Below are 19,407 nucleotides of genomic sequence, written 5' to 3'. Positions count from 1 at the left end.
TTCAGATTCAGACTTTGCAGAAGATGTAGATGACAGAAAATCCACGTCTGGATACATCTTCACTCTTGCAAAAGAAGCAATATCGTGGAAGAGCTCTAAACAATCAGTTACAGCATCTTTCACGATGTATGTAGAATTTGTAGCATGTTACGAGGCCTCCGGGCAGGTCACATGCCTTAAAAAATTCGTACCCAGTTTAAGAGTGGTCGACAGCATAGAAAAACCACTGAAGTTGTACTGCGATAATGAACCAGCAGTATTTTACGCTCATAACAACAAGTCGAGTGGTGCTGCCAAACACATCGACATAAAGTTTTATATTGTTAAGGAGCAAGTCCAGAATGAAACAATTTGTTTAGAACATATCAGAACGAACAAGATGTTAGCGGATCCGCTTACAAAAGGCCTACCACCCAATGTGTTCAGAGAACACTTAGCCGGCATGGGTTTAAGGGAAAGTCTATGATTCCTGGACAAAGAGTGGCCCAAAGAAAAGAATTTTGTTTCAAACCAGAAAGGTGATTGTGGCTGTTAATCTGACAGTAATAATTGTCATGACGAGTCACGCCCTATATACTGATCTGTGATGGAATGATTCAGATGAAGAACAAGAATAAGAAACAAAAAGAAATCAAATAGAAGAATGTTGGGATTGATCACACGACTCGACCCAAAGGTCGAGTCGGACTCTCTTGACGCGCCCTGATCGGGGGCGCCCAGCCCGTCTGGCTAGTGGGCCCCCGTCGCCCGCGCTATATAGAACGGGAGGGGTGCCGGGGCTCGCACTACGAGGTTCGCCGCCACAAACCCCTCCCACAGAAACTCTACCCGATCTAGGGTTAGTGCGAGGCCGACGGGAAGCACCCCAGCGCCACCACAACGACCTCGCCGACCAACGCCCGTGCCGACCTCGCCGACCAACGCCCTCGCCGTCGACGACCAGTGCCGGTGGAGGCCCGAGGGACGCCGGTACCCGCGTCGACCACCGCCATCGCCGGACCGCGAGCTCGTCGAGCCACACCTCGCCGACTCCGACTTCCTCGCCTCCATCCTCGACTCGATTGACGCCATGGCGCCCACTGGCACCAGCTCGTCCACTGCGCCACCTCCTGCGGATGGTCTGCTCCTCCTACTCTCTCTCTCTCTTCCTTTGTACTAGAGCTAGGACCCGAATTCCTTGTATTTCTACACTAGAACCATGTACCCGTACTCGATCTGTTGCCTAGACTCGATCCCAGTCAAGAACCTAGCAAGTAAGAACCTAACACCTTGTGGCTGCGTAGAACCCAGATTGGTGACTAGACTTAGCCACCATCCTTTCCGCACATCACCTAGCACCACTGCTTCAAATCCGAATAACCGGCGAATCCTGAGCAACATCACTGGCTAATTTAACATGTGCCCTGGATAAGATTTACTTTTAAAAACCATTCCAGGTCAAACGGCACCTTGTGATGTTCAGCAGACAAAATAAAAATGTTTGGTTTTACTCCAAATCAGTGACCAAATTAAATGATCGACGAGGGAGAGATGCATGGGGATCTACACAAGGAGAACAATAATAACAAGTGAGCGAGGAATCAATGGTTAGATGGATCAGTCTAGCCACGTCGCCAAGAATCTCAACCAGTACTACGTTGATACAGTAATCGCCAATTTGCGATAAGTGCCAACTTCTGGTAGCCAATCTCAAGCAGGTTGTGCTCTGCCAACCAATGCAAGATGATGCTCTTATTAAACCATCTCCAACATATATACTGGCAAAACTTGGCGTAATATAATACCTTAATCACATGGAGTGATTCTTACCAATCTGCAGCAAAATCTCCTGTTGATGCCAATGAAGACGGACACTGTTTGATCACCAGGAGAAATGAGCCAACAAACAGGTCAACACCACACTTGTCTCCGTTTCTGTCCAGCGCATGATACAAAAGATGCAGAGAGTACGCAGCATGCTCATGCCTGACGTCCTGGGACATACAGGCTCAAAACAAACGAAAATCGCAAACACAGTATGCTCATGGAGTGATTCTTAAGAAGCCACGCTACACACCCGGATGAGACGACGAAGTTGTAGGAATCGTCGACGTAGTGGAGCAGGGGAGAGAGCACAGCATTCCTGGGCGCCGGGGGGAGTGCAGCAGAGGAGGTGCAGCCGTGCAGGAGAGCCAGGGAGACGAAGCCGCAGCCCGCAGGCCAGCCAAGCGCAGACGGGTCTGGGCACGGAATAGACAGAAGGGGTCTTCGGCTTGTGGGGATGATGCGGAGGCTGCTCCTGCTCGTGCGCTCCCATCTCGACTCTCGAGGTAGCAGCTACTGAGCTAAGCTCGCCACCGCCACGTACTTAACAAAATAAATCTACACATAAAGTCCCAAAAAATATTTTGAAATCGTCGGTTAAACTTTAGAAAACCTTAGTAGATTGAAAGTGACAAATACTTATTATGACTGAGGGCACTACATATTTTTTTAGCTTAGTCTCCGAATTTCGCCATGTTATTGGCAAAGACAATTAGTGTTTATAGACAATTATGCCCGTGCGTTGCTACATATAAAAGTGGTATAAGTATCGGATATATATTAGTGCTTGTGCGTTAATTTGCAGGGATGTACGTAATCGAGTCGTGAACGGAGGAGAGGGCAAGTTCGACTCGTATGCGAGATGGACTAAGGTCCACCTGTCGATAATACGAGACGGACCAAACCAAACAGGTCAAACTAAAATTTTATTAAGTGGAAATTTTACTCAGCTTTAAAAATCGGTATAGATATAGATGTACTATGATGCAAGATCGCGACACCTTGTTTAATTCAGAAGCAAATATTGGAGGTATCTTAAGGGTGCAGGGGTTGTTCTTTAATCTTCTAGTCATACGCGCGCAGCGCAACGATGGCAGGTGCCCGCCCACTCGCTCTCTACCTCTTGGTCAGGAGGAGCTGCAGCAATATCTCATTGAACGTGTCCACCGGCCCGGGCAGGCAGGAATGGAGGCAGTCGTTGAGCATCTTCTCCGGCTTGCCAGGCCCGAACGGGTCCCTGTGCATGTACGCGCCGGGGTGCCCGTCCGGCCGCATCGTCGCCAGCTTCGTCACGTCCAGCACCTTGATCGTCGCCGCCCCGCCGTTCCTCGCCGCTGCCGCTGCCGCCTCTTCTCTAACGACCCTTCGGAGCTCCGCCGCCTCGCCGTCCACCTCCTTCTCCCCGTCCTTGTACGGGCGCTTCCTCGCGCACGTCGTGGGGTCGTCCCACGCCTTCTCGAAGTGCGACGGCGATATGGTTGCAAGCACCACCGTCCGGCCGCCGCCGCCTCCGCCGGAGCCGAGGAGCCGCTCTAGCGACCTCCGGATCACCTCCCGGAACGGCGAGGCGAAGCCGATCTCGGTGTGGTTGGAGTCCGGGAGCATGTGCGCGCCGAGCACCTCGCTGCCGTTGTAGAACACGGCCCACTTGAGGAACCAGTGGCCGGCGCTGAGCACCGCCACGTCCATCGTGCCGGCCTCCGCCGACCACCGCTCGGCGAGCTCGTCGAGGTGCACGGAGCTGTAGGGCAGGTGGTAGTCGTCCACCCTGCCGTTGGCCCGGGCCAGGAACGGCGCCCAGTACACGGACACCGTCACGCCGTGCGACGGGAACGCCCAGCGCCGAAACCGGAACTCCCCGGGGTCCGCGTCGCGGTACACGAGGCGAGGCGGCGGGAACGGCGACGCGCCGCCGCCGCCGAGGAGGCAGACCAGGGACTCGGCCTGGTTCCGCGCCATGGAGTCGCCCACGAAGGCGACGTGCCGGCCCCGGACCGCCGCGAGGAACGCCGCCGCGTCGAAGGCCGGCAGCGGGCACCCGCCTGCCGCCGGCCGCCACCGCCAGTCGAGGTAGCCGGTGTCCGGGCGCCCGTTGCGGGCACAGTCCTCGCCGTCCTTGACGCCGCACGTGGTGGCGTTGTACCGCCGCGCGTGGCCCGGCGACCGCACCCACCGCCCCTCCGAGTAGTCGCAGCTCGGCGGCCCGCCTTCTTCCCCCCGCCTGCCATCAAATCAAACGAGGTCCATGAGAAATTCGAAGCTGCAAGTGCAAGACCGTCTCGATCAAGCGCGCGACGGTGGGTTGAGCAGCATTCACGTACGCCGGCGAGACCGAGGAGTAGGTGCCGTTGAAGTACTGGAGCAGGGGGGAGAACACCGCCTGCTGCGTGCCGGCGGGAGAGCAGCAGAGGAGGTGGAGGAGCGCCAAGGAGAGGAAGCCGCTGGCGAGCCAGGCGCCGGTGGTTCTGGGCAGGAAGTAGCCTGCAGGATTGGTGCAGCTGGGAGACGAAGACGATGGCTTCTGGCCGCTGTGCGGATGGAGTGGCTGCTGGCACGCTCCCATCTCCTTCATTGGCACGGCAGCGTCAGGGGGGGATGTGGTTACTCACGACGACGACGGCAGAAGGCTACGGTAACTCGGCCAAGTTGACTGCCTGAATCCATTATCCATTCAGCTCAGGCTACCTCGCAGTTTTACCCCTTCTCTCAGGCCATGGAATTGAGCTTGGTTTGGTAAACGGGGATCCTTGTTCTTGGTGCTTGATCTCTGGCATCAAGGTAGAAGCACGTGCACGCAGACCGCGATGCACGGACATTGAATGCGTGTGCACAAACACTTGAGCTTGGGAGAGCAATGGTAATTTCATGAGGGAGGAGTAAAATAACTAGAAGCCACGTATCAAAAAGTACTCCAAGTAAATTTTCATCGGATTCTGTAGGAAGCATATGCTCCCTTCACCAGTTCACCCTCGGCAACACCACCTCTGTAGAAGCCCATGTAGCTCCCCCAATGCTGAATATACGGTCAACCATAACTTTCTAATCTTACGGTCGATTCCTCACGGGCTCCCCCTCCCCCTTTCCTTTTTCCCTTCTCTCCTCCCTCTCCCCTTTTCTCTCAGATCCAGCGCGGCGGACCCCGGCGGTTGGAGCTAGTGCGGCCGCGGTGGTGGGGCAGCGCGGCGCTGCGGCGGGGCGGCGAGTCGTCGGAGGGGAGGTGCAGCGCCAGCGGGAAGGCCCCACGCGGCGGGGAGGTGCGGCGAGCCCGTGGCAAAGGAGGCCCGTGCGCGGCGGCGGCGGGGTGGCGCGTCACTGCGGCGGGGAGGCGAGTCTCCAGCGGCAGGGCGGCGCGGCGCCGGCAGGGAGGCGCGGCGAGCCCGTGCAGAGGGGAGCCATGCGTGCGACCGGGACGACGGAAGGTCCGTCGGGTTTTTTTCCTTTTTTTATAAAAAATTGATGAAAATTTTAACCCCGAGCTTTTTTGTTTGCTTCTACACACAAATTTTTTTAGCCCGAGTTGATGCAAAAAAAATTTGGATGTAAAAATTTTCTCTTCAAATTTTTTCAGTTTTCTTCTTAAAATTTTCTCTTTCAATTTTTCTCATCAAATTTTTTCACCCTTTCCAAAAATTTCCTTTGAATTTTTTCCAAAAAAGATTTATCAGAAAAGGACAAAAATGTTTTAAAAAAGGAAAAAATACGTTGTCGCAAATTGACCATAGGGAGGCTCCCCTACGGTCGCCCGTAAACTAGCGTTCCCCTGTAGCGCCCTAGGCTCATAGGACAGCACCAAAAGGGTAAAACAAAATTAACAACGTGCACCTGATTTTCAACTTTTATTCCAGATTTAAAGGGTGAGCGCCTGACTGTTTGAGACCCCAAAAAGGCCACATTCCCAGCCAGGAGCAGTGGCAGACATGATGTGCGAGATCCCCCCTGAGGCCCAGCGAGGCCTTTCCGTTGCAGCCTCAACGGAGCCCGTGTCTGTGCGTGCATTGACCGTTGGGCCAGGCTGGCCGACGTGAAAGGCAACTTTTGCATAACCCACTAAATGATCGCTAGATTGCTCCTCTCCAACAGTTGGGCGGGGTATAACGCAAATATTAGCAGTCGCTCACTACCAGTCAAATTATTATAAAGACTTAATAACTATTTTTTTGGAATAATTTTTTTGTTCTCGTACAAATTTTTTGTATTGCTGGAACAATTAAAAAATTGTTTTGGAACAAAAAATTTTTGTTTTGAAACAAATTTAACCGGATTACACATATGGGCCGATTTGTTGGGCTAGTTTAGGCCAAAAACATAAAATTTGGGGTGAAAGTGGCTAGTGTGATAGGGGTCACACGGGTGACCCCAGCAGCACCCGAGTATAAACCCACTGTAGAAGAGAGGAGACCCACCTTAGCCATCACAGATTGAAACAACTTAAACTCTTTTTTCTTCAAGATTAGACCCACCTTACCCATCACACATGTTCCATTTTTCAGTCCAAAGGTTTAACGAAAGGGGTATAAACCCACGAAGAAGAAAAATGTTTTCACCAAACTCCTAATAGTTTTTGCACTAGCAATTTTCTATGCCCACCTCTCGTACCCATGTATTACTTTACTTTGCCACACGTTTTACTTTCTTTTGCGCATACATTCATTCATAATTTACGTCATTATTTGTTTTAAAATGATATGATAATTAACATCATTATTTTATGGAAGAAAGAAAGACATGTATTATTTTTGTATGCACAATAAATGACATGGTTATTTGATGGAAGAAAAACTAAATACATATATGTGGCACGTACATCTCTACTAGTCTATCAAATGGAAGATGGATAAGTTTAGTAACTTCCAGCCCAACAATGGCCCACTGTCCTTCTCCACCTCTGGCTACCCCGTCGCACCCTCCACCCACTTGCTGGCCATCCTCTGCCCTGGCGGCTCTCACCGCCGTGTAGCCTACCTACCACCCACCGCCTGCCTTCAACTTCATCATTCCTCACCCCCACCACTGGCCGCCACCCGCCGGATATCCCATCACGCCTCTGCCGAGCGCCGCCTTATCTGATCGCCTCTGGCAGACGAACTGCTGCCCCCACCGACCTTCTCTAAGGCCAGTGGCCATTGGAGCCCTAGAAACCCAATCCTCTATCGCTCCGACTGCCGCGACCTTGGAGACAGCCGCTCCCACCACCCCTCCACCACCCTACCCACCCACCCCTCTTCACGCGACCCTCGTTCCCTAGCTCATACTTCTCTGGTTGGGAAACGCATGAGCGGCGGCGCGAGATGAGCGCGATTGGCGTGAGCGATAGGAGGAAGAAGGATATTGTGTGATCTCCATAAAACTACATGAATCTCAAATAGTGGAAGATGGATAATAAAATACTTTCATAAGATGTATAGGATTCAATGCTGGAACTGCAGGCCTACTTCGCCAAGCACAACAACGCCAACTTCTTCTTCAAGACCTGTGACGGTAATATGCCTGCGCCTTTTATTAAAAAAAAAAGTGCCTGTGCCACCCGCCGCTCGTCTCCTACGTGTGCATCCACAGCCTAGAGGCCGTCGTGATCAATGTGGAGTCAGCTGACTATCCTCGCCGTCCTGCTCGGTGTCATCTCATTTGGGCGTGAAGAGGAGGCGGCCTTACGGTTACAAAAAAACAATACAGTTGCTGGCCCGTTCAGACATCTCTTTTGTGACTGAAACGACGGCATGGTTATGGCCGGAGAGGCCATCTACGTCAGCCCGGAAAAAATCGATCGGCCGTTCCACATGCCCAGCTACTTTTTTTTAAAAAAAATCTGAACTTTATGTAAATCAACCCGTCATTCAAAGACCTCTCTTAGAAATTGTTTCATAAACTTCTTGGACTTGGTCGAACTACGATCTGTCATCCACCGGCCTCTCTCATATGAAAAGTTTCATTAAACACCCAAACTTCGTCATATAACCGGCCGTTTGATAAAATAAACTAGAATAACATTTTATATAAATAATTTGGAAGAAGAAATGAACTAGAGTGGATGTCATCATAATTAATCAGCCGGCTAAAAAACATTATTAGATACCTACTTGCATCCTTAGTGGTGACAACTGTCAACAAGCTAGCCAGTAGACGCACGATCCCAGCCGCCTAGCAGATCACCGATACGAGCACACACACCCGGACAAAAGCAAGCACGCCCTATGAGACTTAGAGCAGGTACAACAACGGGCGAATCGTCCGCCTGATTCGCCCGCCACATCACCTGCACGTCTGAGGTGGAAGAGAGAGAACCATGCGCTTATCGCCGCTTTCGCCGCCGAGCTCATTTACTGTTCATCCACTATTCATTGTACTGTTATACTGTTTATCCACTATTCACCCGTGCGCAAACAGTGCAAGAGCCGAGCGGCTTGTCGCTCTTATTTGCCTTGCTCTTACGGGGGCGGTTAGGCACAAAGTGCTCCGGATCAGATAGGGGGCACATGCGAGGGCGCCGGCGATGGCCTCCCAGAAGTATGTTCGTGTTCAGGGTAAAAATGTCTATGCGATGATGATGGTTTCGTTTCGACCAGAACGCTGGTGAAAACATGGATTTAGGCCGTATGGATGTCATGATGATACTACTAGCACTAGTGCAGTAAAACTTCATACAAGACCACGTGCATTCGGATCCAAAGAACCGTCGATGCACGTGCATTCCGATTTCCGATCCAAATCTTCGAAGGAACCGAGCACATGAGCAGACAGACATTGCCGTCTCGAGGATGTCTCGCCCCGGCGCGGTCACCGGAGGAGGGTCTGGAGCAGGAACTCGTTGAACGTGTCCACCGGCCCGGGCATGCACCAGTGCACGCAGTCGTTCGGCACCCTCCCGGGCATGCAGCAGAAACGGGTCCTTGTGCATGTACGCCCCGGGTGCCCGTCCGGCCGCAGGTTGGCCAGCGCCGTCACGTCCACCGCCTCGAACCGCAGCCCGGAGCCGGCGCCGGCGCCGGCGCCGGCGCGCACCGCCTCCACCACGGTCCTTCGCATCTCCGCCTCCGAGTACCCGAGCCCCTGCTCGCTGGGCCTGTACGGCCGCTTCTTCGGCACGCGCCGGCCTTGTCCCAGACCCCCTCGAAGTGCGCCGGCGAGAACGTGGTCAGCGCCACCACCTTCTCCCCGCCCGCGCCGCCTGGCGACCTCGGCGATGTGGTCAGCGCCACCACCTTCTCCCCGCCCGCGCCGCCGCCGTGCCGCCTGGCGACCTCGGCGAGCGTCCGGCGGACGGCGTCCCTGAACGCGCCGAAGAAGCCGGTCTCGGTGCGGTTGAGGTCCGCGCAGTCGTGGCACGCGACCACCCGGCCGCCGTCGTCGTGGTACACGCCGGCTATGAATCACTGATACTTCACTAAGCCGTACCCGTATCCGATACTTGCGTATCGGATACTTCGATACTTCGATACTCCGATACTCTCTCTATACTACCACTATGTCGTTTTTTAAACTCACGTATCGCTGTACCCGTATCGCCGTACCTGTATCGCGTATCGGTGATACATAGCACGCCGGGGAGCAGGAACCAGTGGCCCACGGAGAGGACCGCCGCGTCGGCCGCGCCCATCTCCGACAACCACCGCTCGTCGAACGCGTCCAGGAACACGTGGTTGTGGCGCGCTCCGCCTTCTCGGCGGCCTTCACCAGGAACGGCGACCAGAAGAGGGACACCGTGGCGTTGAACTCCCGGAACGCGAACCGCCGGAACCGGTTCTCCTCGCCGTCCCGGTGCACGAGCTCCGGCGGGGAGCGCGACGCGAGGAGGCACAGCAGCGACTCCGCCTGGTTCCGCGCCAGGGAGTCGCCCACGAAGGCCAGGTGCTTGTTGCGGAGCCAGCCGAGGAACGCCTCCGGGGAGAAGGGCGGCAGGTCGCACCGCCGCGGCCGCCACCGCCAGTAGAGGTAGCCGGTGTCGGGCCGGCCGTGCGCCATGCAGTTCTGGCCGTCCTTGATAGTGCCGCAGCTCGTGCCGTTGTAGAGCGGCGCGCGCGCGTCCGGCACCCACTCACCGTCGGAGTAGTCGCACGGCGGCGGCGGCGGCGCAGCCACTTCTTCCACGGCTATTCAGAGGCATTGCAAGAAGCCAAGATTAGCTCACAGTCACAGGAATGCCCTTTCTCGGCTACTAAAAATTGCATAAGAAATTTCTGAAATCAGATGCTCAAAATCAAGAAATTGATGTTAATATTAGGATCACACTAGAGCACGGATCAGTGAGGATTTGTCTTTCTTTCCTTGATCTGAGTACAACAAAGTCCTAGATCTACAACACTAACACAGAGAAAAGAGAGAGAGGAGCGAGATTGAGAACCTTCGGTGCCTGCAGAAGAGCTTGGCCCGGCCATCACAGGTTCGTTGATGGAGATCCGCTCAAAGGCGGCGGCGAGCAGTGCAGAGGTGTCGTGGACGTGGCGTCGGAGTCGAGAACGGTGACGTCGACGCAGATGAACCAGCGTCGATGGCAGTGGTGGGGATTCCCGCTGCTCCAGCGCCCCTCTAGATCGGCTAGGGTTTAGGATGTGGGAGAGGGTATTGGCGGCGCGACGAACTTCGTTCGACGTGCCTCGGCCCCTTCACCCCCTTTTTATGTTAGTGCTGTGCAGCGGGGGCCCACCAACCATTAAGGGTTGGTCGCCCCCGATCAGGGCGCAAATCAAGGGCCTAATAGACCGTTGGGTCTATTAGGAAAGAGATCAATCCAACATTCTCCCCCTTGATCTCACTTTGTACTTTAACTTTATACTTTTGCCTGAAACTTTACCTTTAGTTGTTCCATCACAGATTAGTGAATAGAGCATGCTTTATCATCACGGTCCAAGGCCGATAGACTCAACAGCTACCACACACATCACTGTTTTTGAAACAAATTCTTTATCTTTTGGGCCCTTTTGTTCTCCAGAAATCACAGGCTTTCCCTTAAACCCATGCCGGCTATGTGTTCCATGAACACATTGGGTGGTAAGCCTTTAGTGAGCGGATCCGCAAGCATTTTCTTTGTACTTATATGCTCGAGTGTAATAGAGTGATTCTGGATTTTCTCCTTCACAACATAAAACTTTATGTCAATGTGTTTGGCAGCACCACTTGACTTATTGTTGTGAGCATAAAACACTGCTGGTTCATTGTCGCAGTACATTCTGAGTGGTCTTTGAATGCTGTCTACCACTCTTAAACCGGGTATAAATTTCTTTAACCATTCAACCTGCCCCGAAGCCTCATAACATGCCACAAATTCAGCGTACATCGTCGATAATGCAGTGACGCTTTGTTTGGAGCTTTTCCACGATATAGCTCCCCCTGCGAGTGTGAACACATAACCGGACGTGGACTTTCGGTCATCAATGTACCCCGCAAAATCCGCATCTGAGTACCCTTCTATCTCTAGGGAATCGGATTTTCTGTATGTTAGCATGAGGCCTTTTGTGCCTTGCACATAACGTAATGCTTTCTTTACCATAATCCAGTGTGCCTGTCCTGGATTACTTTGATATCTGCCAAGTATTCTGGTAACAAAAGCTAAGTCAGGGCATGTACAAACTTGAGCATACTGTATGCTTCCTACAGCTGAAGCATATGGAACCGCTTTCATTTGATCGATCTCATACTGGTTCCTGGGACATTGAAATTTCCCAAATCTATCGCCCTTGACTATTGGAGCAGGTGAAGGCTTGCACATATGCATATTGTATTTCTTTAAAACTTTTTCTAAGTATGCCTTTTGTGACAGTCCCAATACCCCCTTTGTTCTATCTCGGTGAATTTCAATTCCCAAAACAAATGAAGCTTCACCAAGATCTTTCATATCAAAGTTTGAGGACAAGAATTTCTTTGTCTCCAGTAGCAGACCAACATCATTACTAGCAAGTAGAATGTCATCCACATATAGGATCAGAAAAATAAATTTTCCACTTCTGAACTTTGCATAAATACAATTGTCCTCTTTATTTTCTTTAAACCCAAATTTTCTTATGGTTTCATCAAACTTTAAATACCATTGCCTAGAGGCTTGCTTTAATCCATAAATGGATTTCTTTAAGCGACACCCCATATGTTCTTTTCCTTTCATGACAAAACCTTTTGGTTGTGCCATGTAAACATTTTCATACAAATCCCCGTTAAGGAATGCCGTCTTTACATCCATCTGATGTAACTCTAAGTCATAATGTGCCACCAATGCCATTATAATCCTGAAGGAATCTTTACACGAAACCGGAGAAAAAGTTTCGTTATAGTCTATCCCTTCTCTTTGCGTAAAGCCTTTTGCCACGAGTCGTGCTTTGAACCTTTCTACATTCCCTTTGGAGTCGTGTTTTATCTTATAAACCCATTTACAGCCTACTGTTTTGGCTCCTTTAGGAATTTCCTCTAAGTCCCAAACACCATTGGAACTCATTGATTTCATCTCATCCTTCATAGCTTCCAGCCATTTAGATGAGTGAATACTTCTCATGGCTTCTTCATATGAAGTGGGATCACCCTCCATATGAACCTCTTCTGTATTATAAACTTCATAGTCGCTAGAAATAGCCGACCTTCTTTCTCTTTGTGACCTTCTAAGGGCCACTGCTTGTGGCACATTTTATGCCTCAACTTCTGGCATATTTTCCATAGGGGGCTGCAGCACCTCCTCCTCATGTCCAACCGCGGGTTTAGGCAGTTCCTGGATGACAGGTTCCAAACCTTCGCTCACTGTTGGTATGGGTGGAGTTGCGACAGGTGTTGACACCATAATAACTGGAATAGTTAGCACAGCAACAACCGAAGAAGGTACTGACGTCACTATTTCAGGAACTTTTGGTGCAGCATCAACAGGTAGTGAGAAAAATGGCTCTTGAATCATAGGAGTAGGCACATACACCCGCTTCTCCTCAAGGTCAATTTCTCTAGGTACCATGCTCCCCCTGATCATTTCACTTTCTAGAAAGACAGCATGTCTCGTTTCTACAAACTTTGTATGTCTGTCTGGGCAGTAGAAACGAAAACCTTTCGACTTTTCAGGATAGCCTATGAAATGGCAGCTTACAGTTTTGGGATCCAGTTTTCCAATATTTGGATTAAACACTTTAGCCTCAGCTGGGCTCCCCCAGACCCGTAGGTGAGTCAGTGAGGGTTCTCTTCCTGTCCATAGCTCATACGGCGTTTTGGACACCGATTTGCTTGGCACTCTGTTGAGAATATGGATGGCGGTTTTCAACGCCTCCATCCACAGACTCAATGGCAATGAGGAATAACTCATCATACTGCGCACCATATCCATTAGTGTACGGTTGCGCCTTTCAGCTACTCCATTTTGCTGAGGCTCCCCCGGTGTAGAGTATTGGGCAACTATACCATTTTCCTGTAAAAACCTCGCAAAAGGTCCAGGAACTTGTCCATAAGGGGTATGTCGACCGTAGTACTCCCCTCCACGGTCTGATCTTACTATTTTAATTCTTTTGTCAAGCTGATTTTCAACCTCAGCTTTGAATATTTTAAATTTATCCAATGCTTCAGATTTTTCTTTAATTGGATAAATGTAACCATAGCGGGAGTAATCGTCTGTGAATGTTATAAACGAATCATAGCCATCCACACTTTTCACAGGAAACGGTCCACATATATCAGTGTGAATTATTTCTAACGTTCCTGCACTTCGTTTGGCACCCTTTTTAATTTGCTTTACAAATTTTCCTTTAATGCATTCGACGCATTGTTCAAGATTAGAGAACTCTAACTGTGAAAGAATTTCACTCTTCACTAATCTTTCAATTCTCCCCCTCGAAATATGGCCTAAACGACAGTGCCATAATTTCGATGAAGTATCTTGAGTTCTCTTTCGTTTCTTTGTTTCTTTCTCTGACAAGGATTCATTCACATTCACATTACATACAGAATGCACTTTATCACGCATAGACAATAAATAAAGATCATTGTAAAGGACAACATCACCAATACAATTATTATCAAACCATAGTTCACATTTGCCATTCGCAAAATGACAACCAAAACCATCTGTGTCTAAGCGTGATACACTTATCAAGTTTCTTTGAAGCGAAGGAACAAATAAAACATCTTTTAATACAAGCATGAAACCATTAACTAGCTCGATGGAGACATCGCCAACAGCTTCAACATCTGCTTGTACTCCGTTCGCGACTTTAATGTGTCTTTCGCTTCTTTGCGTAGTCCTTGTCGAACGGAATCCCTGTAAAGAATTTGCAACATGCACAGTTGCACCAGAATCAATCCACCAAATAGATTTAGAAAACTTTAAATACAGGGATTCATTAACAAATGAAATTACATTCTCACCATTCTTTGCCATTATCATCTTTAAGTAAGCGGGACAATCTGCTTTACGATGCCCCTTGTCAAAGCAGTGGAAGCACTCATCTTGTGCTGGAGTGCGCTGTTGCTGACGCTGTTGCTGATACTTTTGTGGCATAGGGGCTTTGTCTTTAGCTTGAGAGGAAGAAGCAGCATGTAAATGTCTTTTCTTGTTATTATGCACAAAATTGACAGACCAACCATTCTGTTTATTGAGTCTATCTTCCTCTTGTGCACACATGGCAATAGCCTTTTCCATGTTCCACTTCTCTGGCTGTGAGTTATAGTTTACAACGAATGTTGCAAACTCTTTTGGCAGAGAAGCGAACACCAGGTGCACCATAAACTCTTCCTTGAGATCCAAGTTCATTGGTTTGAGCTTGGAGTTCAAGGCGCACATCCCCATGATATGATCTCTTATAGTACCGGCATTGCCATAGTACCTCTTTGTGACCAACTGCTCTATGATCTGTGTAGCATATGTCTTTGAAGAACCAGTAAACTGGTTCTTTATCTTTTCAAGGTACTCTGCAGCTGAATCACACTCTCCAATTGAACCCAAAATGTTAGGATCAATTTTGTTCTTTATCACTGCCACATATTTCTTGTTGGCATTATTCCACTTTATCTTTTGGAGATCATAAGTCATCTTTATGGGAGCATAGTCCCTTTGCTTTTCCTGCCACTCAGCATCAGTGTCAGATTCCCCTCTCACTGGAGCCGGTGGCTCAGTGGGCTTTGGAGTGGTGATCATCTCATCCACCTCTCCACAGACGAAGGCAAGATCAACCTTCTTGATCCATTCGCCATAGTTGTCTCCTTTTAGAGTCGGGATGTGACTGATGAATCCCATCAAGTTCATCCCCGCTGAAAATTTCAAAAATAGTGAGAACATAATAATAACAATTGTATGTAATAATTCCAACGTTGGTCAAAAATAGAACATACAACTGTTTATGCAATTAAATCTATATCACCGTTGGGCAGAAATAGAAATAAATGCACAAAAACTATGAAATTACAGTATTGTAATTAACAACATTGGTCAGAAAATTAACAATACCATAATCCTTAAAATAAGCTTTTAACCATGCTCTTAAACTCTAATTGTATCGTTGGTTCGAATTAAAGTATAAAAGCAACTATATAATCTTAGCAGCGGAAACATGTAGGAATTTCTATTTCCAGAAGCAAAACTATAAACTTTTATCTCTAAACAATAAACACGTTGGTGCAAAATTGAATAGAGATCAAACTATAATCAAAACCATTCAAAAAACTATTGAAATTGCTTCTGGAAAAATAGAAAAAACAATAAAACTAGGCACTGTTCAGGCGGCCCAGAAGCAAACCGGCCCGCGGCCTGCTCGGCCACCTTTCCTTGGGCCCGAGGCCCGACAGCCAACGGCCGGGCCGCCGAATCGGCCCGCCGCGGCGTCCCCTCCCCCGCCCGCATGGGCCGCCTGCCAGCCCAGGAGGCGAGGCGCGATCTCGACCGTCGATCTTGATCGGACGGTCGCCCGCGCGGTTCGCCGGATCAAAACCGACGACGACGCGGCGTCCCTCAAACCCTAGTTCATTCTTTCCCTCCCCTTTCTCTCTCCACGCAATGGAGGCGACGGCCACTGGCCATGGTGGCCGGGCGGAGCGGGCAGGGCGGCGCCACCGCGGCTTGCTCGCCGGCACGCGCGCTCGCCGGTGGGTGAGCGCGCTGCCATCGAGCTCGCCATGGATGGCGCCTCGCTTTCGAGCCCGCGCGCTTGCGCCCCGGCGTCCCGGCGGCGAGCGGCGGAGCATCCTGTGCCGCGCCCCGACAAAGCGGGCTGCGCAGGTCTGTTCCGCACGAGGGCGGCCGGCTGTGGGGCAATGCAGGTGAGTACCCACCGCCCTATACTCCAGGGTTAGGGTTTGCTGTGCGATTTGCTTCGGAATCGACCTTTTCTTTTGATTTGCTTTCGATTCAAGGTTGAATCATGCTTTCCCCTACTAGATCTATGCGCTAGCAAGGCGACTGATACCATTGTTAATATTAGGATCACACTAGAGCACGGATCAGTGAGGATTTGTCTTTCTTTCCTTGATCTGAGTACAACAAAGTCCTAGATCTACAACACTAACACAGAGAAAAGAGAGAGAGGAGCGAGATTGAGAACCTTCGGTGCCTGCAGAAGAGCTTGGCCCGGCCATCACAGGTTCGTTGATGGAGATCCGCTCAAAGGCGGCGACGAGCAGTGCAGAGGCGTCGTGGACGTGGCGTCGGAGTCGAGAACGGTGACGTTGACGCAGATGAACCAGCGTCGATGGCAGTGGTGGGGATTCCCGCTGCTCCAGCGCCCCTCTAGATCGGCTAGGGTTTAGGATGTGGGAGAGGGTACTGGCGGCGCGACGAACTTCGTTCGACGTGCCCCGGCCCCTTCACCCCCTTTTTATGTTAGCGCTGTGCAGCGGGGGCCCACCAACCATTAAGGGTTGGGCGCCCCCGATCAGTGCGCAAATCAAGGGCCTAATAGACCGTTGGGTCTATTAGGAAAGAGATCAATCCAACAATTGACACCAAATCTAGACCCATCACCCATACAAAAACCAAAAATTGCTTATGCGCAAACTTAACTGGGCTGCAAAATCTTTCCAGAATCAGATTTCTACCACACATTGCACCAACCACTAGGAGAAATCAACAGGAAATCCCAATGCTCTACCTTGTGGATTCCCCAAGGCTACATCTCGTCGGTGAGGTGGGGGAGGAGGAGGAAGCAGCTGCTCGCGCGCATTCACCCGAGCTGAGACAGCCGCTGATGCGGGCTCCTCCTCCTGTACGCGCGCCGCCACCACTGGCTTCTCAGATGCGGGCGCAGGGTAGAAGAGCAGAAGTGGAGGAAGGCGACGGCGATGAGCGCGTAGACGGCGTAGGTGACGAACTGCTTCTTGGGGAGTGCGAGCTTGTGGTTCTGGAGCTGATATTTCTGCAGGAAGTTGGTGACCATGGCTGCGAGATGCGGCCGGGCTCCATTCAGGAAGAGGAAACCATGGCACGAGCAGAGGGAGGCCAGGAAGTGGGAGATCGAGGAGAGGGAGAGGAAGAGGGGCAGGGTGGGAATAAAACATACGAGTACTTTGTGCGCGCCGCTATCGTTGTGTGTTTATAACTTGAATTTTGATACTGCAGTGAAAATGTGCGTATCTGAACCAAATAGTAGGCGCATGTAGTAGGTAATATAATTCTATAATTAGGTACACTGAAGCACATAAAAGTATTATGTCTGATTACAGCTAGTGTTTGCAAAGTATTTAGTTCTGCAAATATGTAGGTACACAACATGCGACTACCATATTAATGGTTTGGCATACATTAGTCTATATATAACGTCTCTATTTTTTAATTTTGATTGGCAAGGTCAAAGTTCTGGCGCTGCCACTGGTTCGACGAATTTTAGTTGCTAGGTAGTGTCCGGCGGTTAGCCCGCAAAAGCTGAAATTAAGCATTTATCTTATCAGTCAAGAAATTAAGAAGGAAATCTTATGGGTGTTACTGTATAGTTTGCTAGTGTAAAGTAATATACCTGACTAAATGCTGGTCTTGTCATTTCTTAGGGCTCTTTGAGCTTCTAGAGGAACTGATCTTTTCTGCTGGTGACGTCACTGCTCGTTGCACGTTGCTGGTGATTTATGGATTAGAATGTATCAGTAGTATAAAATGCAAAATTTTAATTGTTGATAATTATGGTTTTACTTCTCAGTGCTGATAAAGCAGTAAATTGATGGAGAGCAAGGTGTATAGTACCTTTGCCTGTTAGGATTTGTTTCCTGAGGTATCTCTTGGTCAGGAGTTGTTTCACAATACGGTTCTTCTCCATCCTAGTAAATTAAAACAGGGAAGAAATATTTTTTTTGTTGCCAAAATCAGGTGTTAGAACAACTTAAATTTGATGGTCTTCTAATACAATCGTGTAGATGCATACCTTTTCTTCATCTCTTTCTGAAATGTGCAGTCTTTTCTTTGCTGACTTTACTTCAGTTGATAGTGTAGGATCACTGCTTAAAGTTTTATGTGTCATATTAGTGCAATTTGTTAGTAACAGAACATTTATATAATTTATATATAAATTGTGAAAACATGGAGAAAGTTCGGAACTTACATGATATTGTCATCTTCTTTGTTGTTTTTAGGAAGCTCTATGTTTTTCGGTGGAGTTTGCAGGAGGATCTGGTCTAGTGGTAGTATTTTGGTTGGAGTTTCATGGAGAGGATTTTGAGAACTACCAGGAGGAATGTATGATGGAGAAGTACTTGCACTAGGCTGGGCAGGTAACTGGGTATTTTCATTTAACAGTTGAGCTTGATTTGGACCGTGGAATGGTAGAGCATGTTGTTTCCCATAGTTGTGCAATATGCTGTTGACTTGGTAGGATTTCTTTGGTTTGCTGAAGCTAGACTCTGTCATTGCGACAGAGAAAGTGAATTTGGAAGATACAATGGCTGCAATATCAGGAGGAATATTGTCTCTATTTCTTATTGATCTCATCACAGTTTCAACTGGTTTGCCAACAATGGCTTGAGCAATAGCAGCGAAGGCAATCATCTCTGATTCTTCAGTTCCATCGGAAGAAAAAAATGGCAGCTTGTATCTAATTGAAGTTGTATTTTAGTGTGATAGCAATTAATATTTATGTGTTTAGATAGTAGCTATTAAAATAAGTAATAACATGTGGCTGTTCGAGAGGGAGAGGAAGTATTAGTGGTAATTGGCATGAAAAAGTATGCAGTAATATGTGTAAACTTACTTGTATGTGTACATGTCCAATATGTTGCATTTAGGACATCTGTAAGATGAACCTTCTGGCAAGCATGACTTTTTGCATAAGTTGCAAGCTGGATACCACCAATTTTGTGTTTCAACTAAACGGACAATTGTAACAGTGCAGCGGCATCCACTTATCTGCATAAGAAATTGCTTGATATTAGATTTACCTTTCAGCTTAAACAATAGAGTTCAGAGGTAAGTATTTCTTGCTGGAATTGTATAGTAGAATATGTATTACTGGAAACTCGAAGGGGTCTATAGCTTCCATTTCCTGTAGCGTGAGAAAATCAGGTACAGATGGAGGTTCTGGTTGACTCTGTTCAGCAATTGGGATGCCAGCTCTTTTGATCTTGTAAGATTGTCCATGTGTTCTACAACAGTATAGTGTACAAACAGAATTTGAAGTAATTAATTATGGAACAATGTGATAAGTTGATATATATATGCAGGGAAAGGAAAAGGTTTTTTTT

General features: G+C 49.1%; 1 protein-coding gene, 1 long non-coding RNA gene and 1 pseudogene across 2 annotated transcripts; all 3 read right to left on the bottom strand.

The window, feature by feature from the left end:
• Positions 1 to 2,795: 2,795 nt before the first annotated feature.
• Positions 2,796 to 4,448, bottom strand: LOC120705043 (protein ALTERED XYLOGLUCAN 4-like). The gene is made up of 2 exons (XM_039989578.1): positions 4,125 to 4,448; positions 2,796 to 4,024 (listed from the first exon to the last, which is right to left on the bottom strand). Exons 1-2 carry the CDS (start codon positions 4,373 to 4,375, stop codon positions 2,920 to 2,922), a joined length of 1,356 nt encoding a protein of 451 aa, XP_039845512.1. The 5' UTR covers positions 4,376 to 4,448; the 3' UTR covers positions 2,796 to 2,919.
• Positions 4,449 to 8,371: 3,923 nt separating this feature from the next.
• On the bottom strand, positions 8,372 to 17,236 carry LOC120703040 (annotated as a pseudogene).
• Positions 17,237 to 18,320: 1,084 nt separating this feature from the next.
• LOC120705042 lies at positions 18,321 to 19,066 on the bottom strand. Its single transcript, XR_005687759.1, has 2 exons — positions 18,918 to 19,066; positions 18,321 to 18,761 (listed from the first exon to the last, which is right to left on the bottom strand). It is a non-coding gene; the product is annotated as an uncharacterized LOC120705042 (long non-coding RNA).
• Between the last annotated feature and the right edge of the window lie 341 nt (positions 19,067 to 19,407).

The sequence above is a fragment of the Panicum virgatum genome, chromosome 4K (genome assembly GCF_016808335.1).
Source record: "Panicum virgatum strain AP13 chromosome 4K, P.virgatum_v5, whole genome shotgun sequence".
NCBI classification, from domain to species: Eukaryota; Viridiplantae; Streptophyta; class Magnoliopsida; order Poales; family Poaceae; genus Panicum; species Panicum virgatum.
This window is presented reverse-complemented; position numbering and strand designations above follow the sequence as displayed.

Excerpts from the sequence above, each read along its gene's own strand:
- LOC120705043 (XM_039989578.1), bottom strand. The coding sequence starts at position 4,375 with ATGAAGGAGATGGGAGCGTGCCAGCAGCCACTCCATCCGCACAGCGGC. Across the intron at positions 4,025-4,124 it reads TACTCCTCGGTCTCGCCGGC|GCGGGGGGAAGAAGGCGGGC; the intron begins GTACGTGAATGC and ends ATTTGATGGCAG.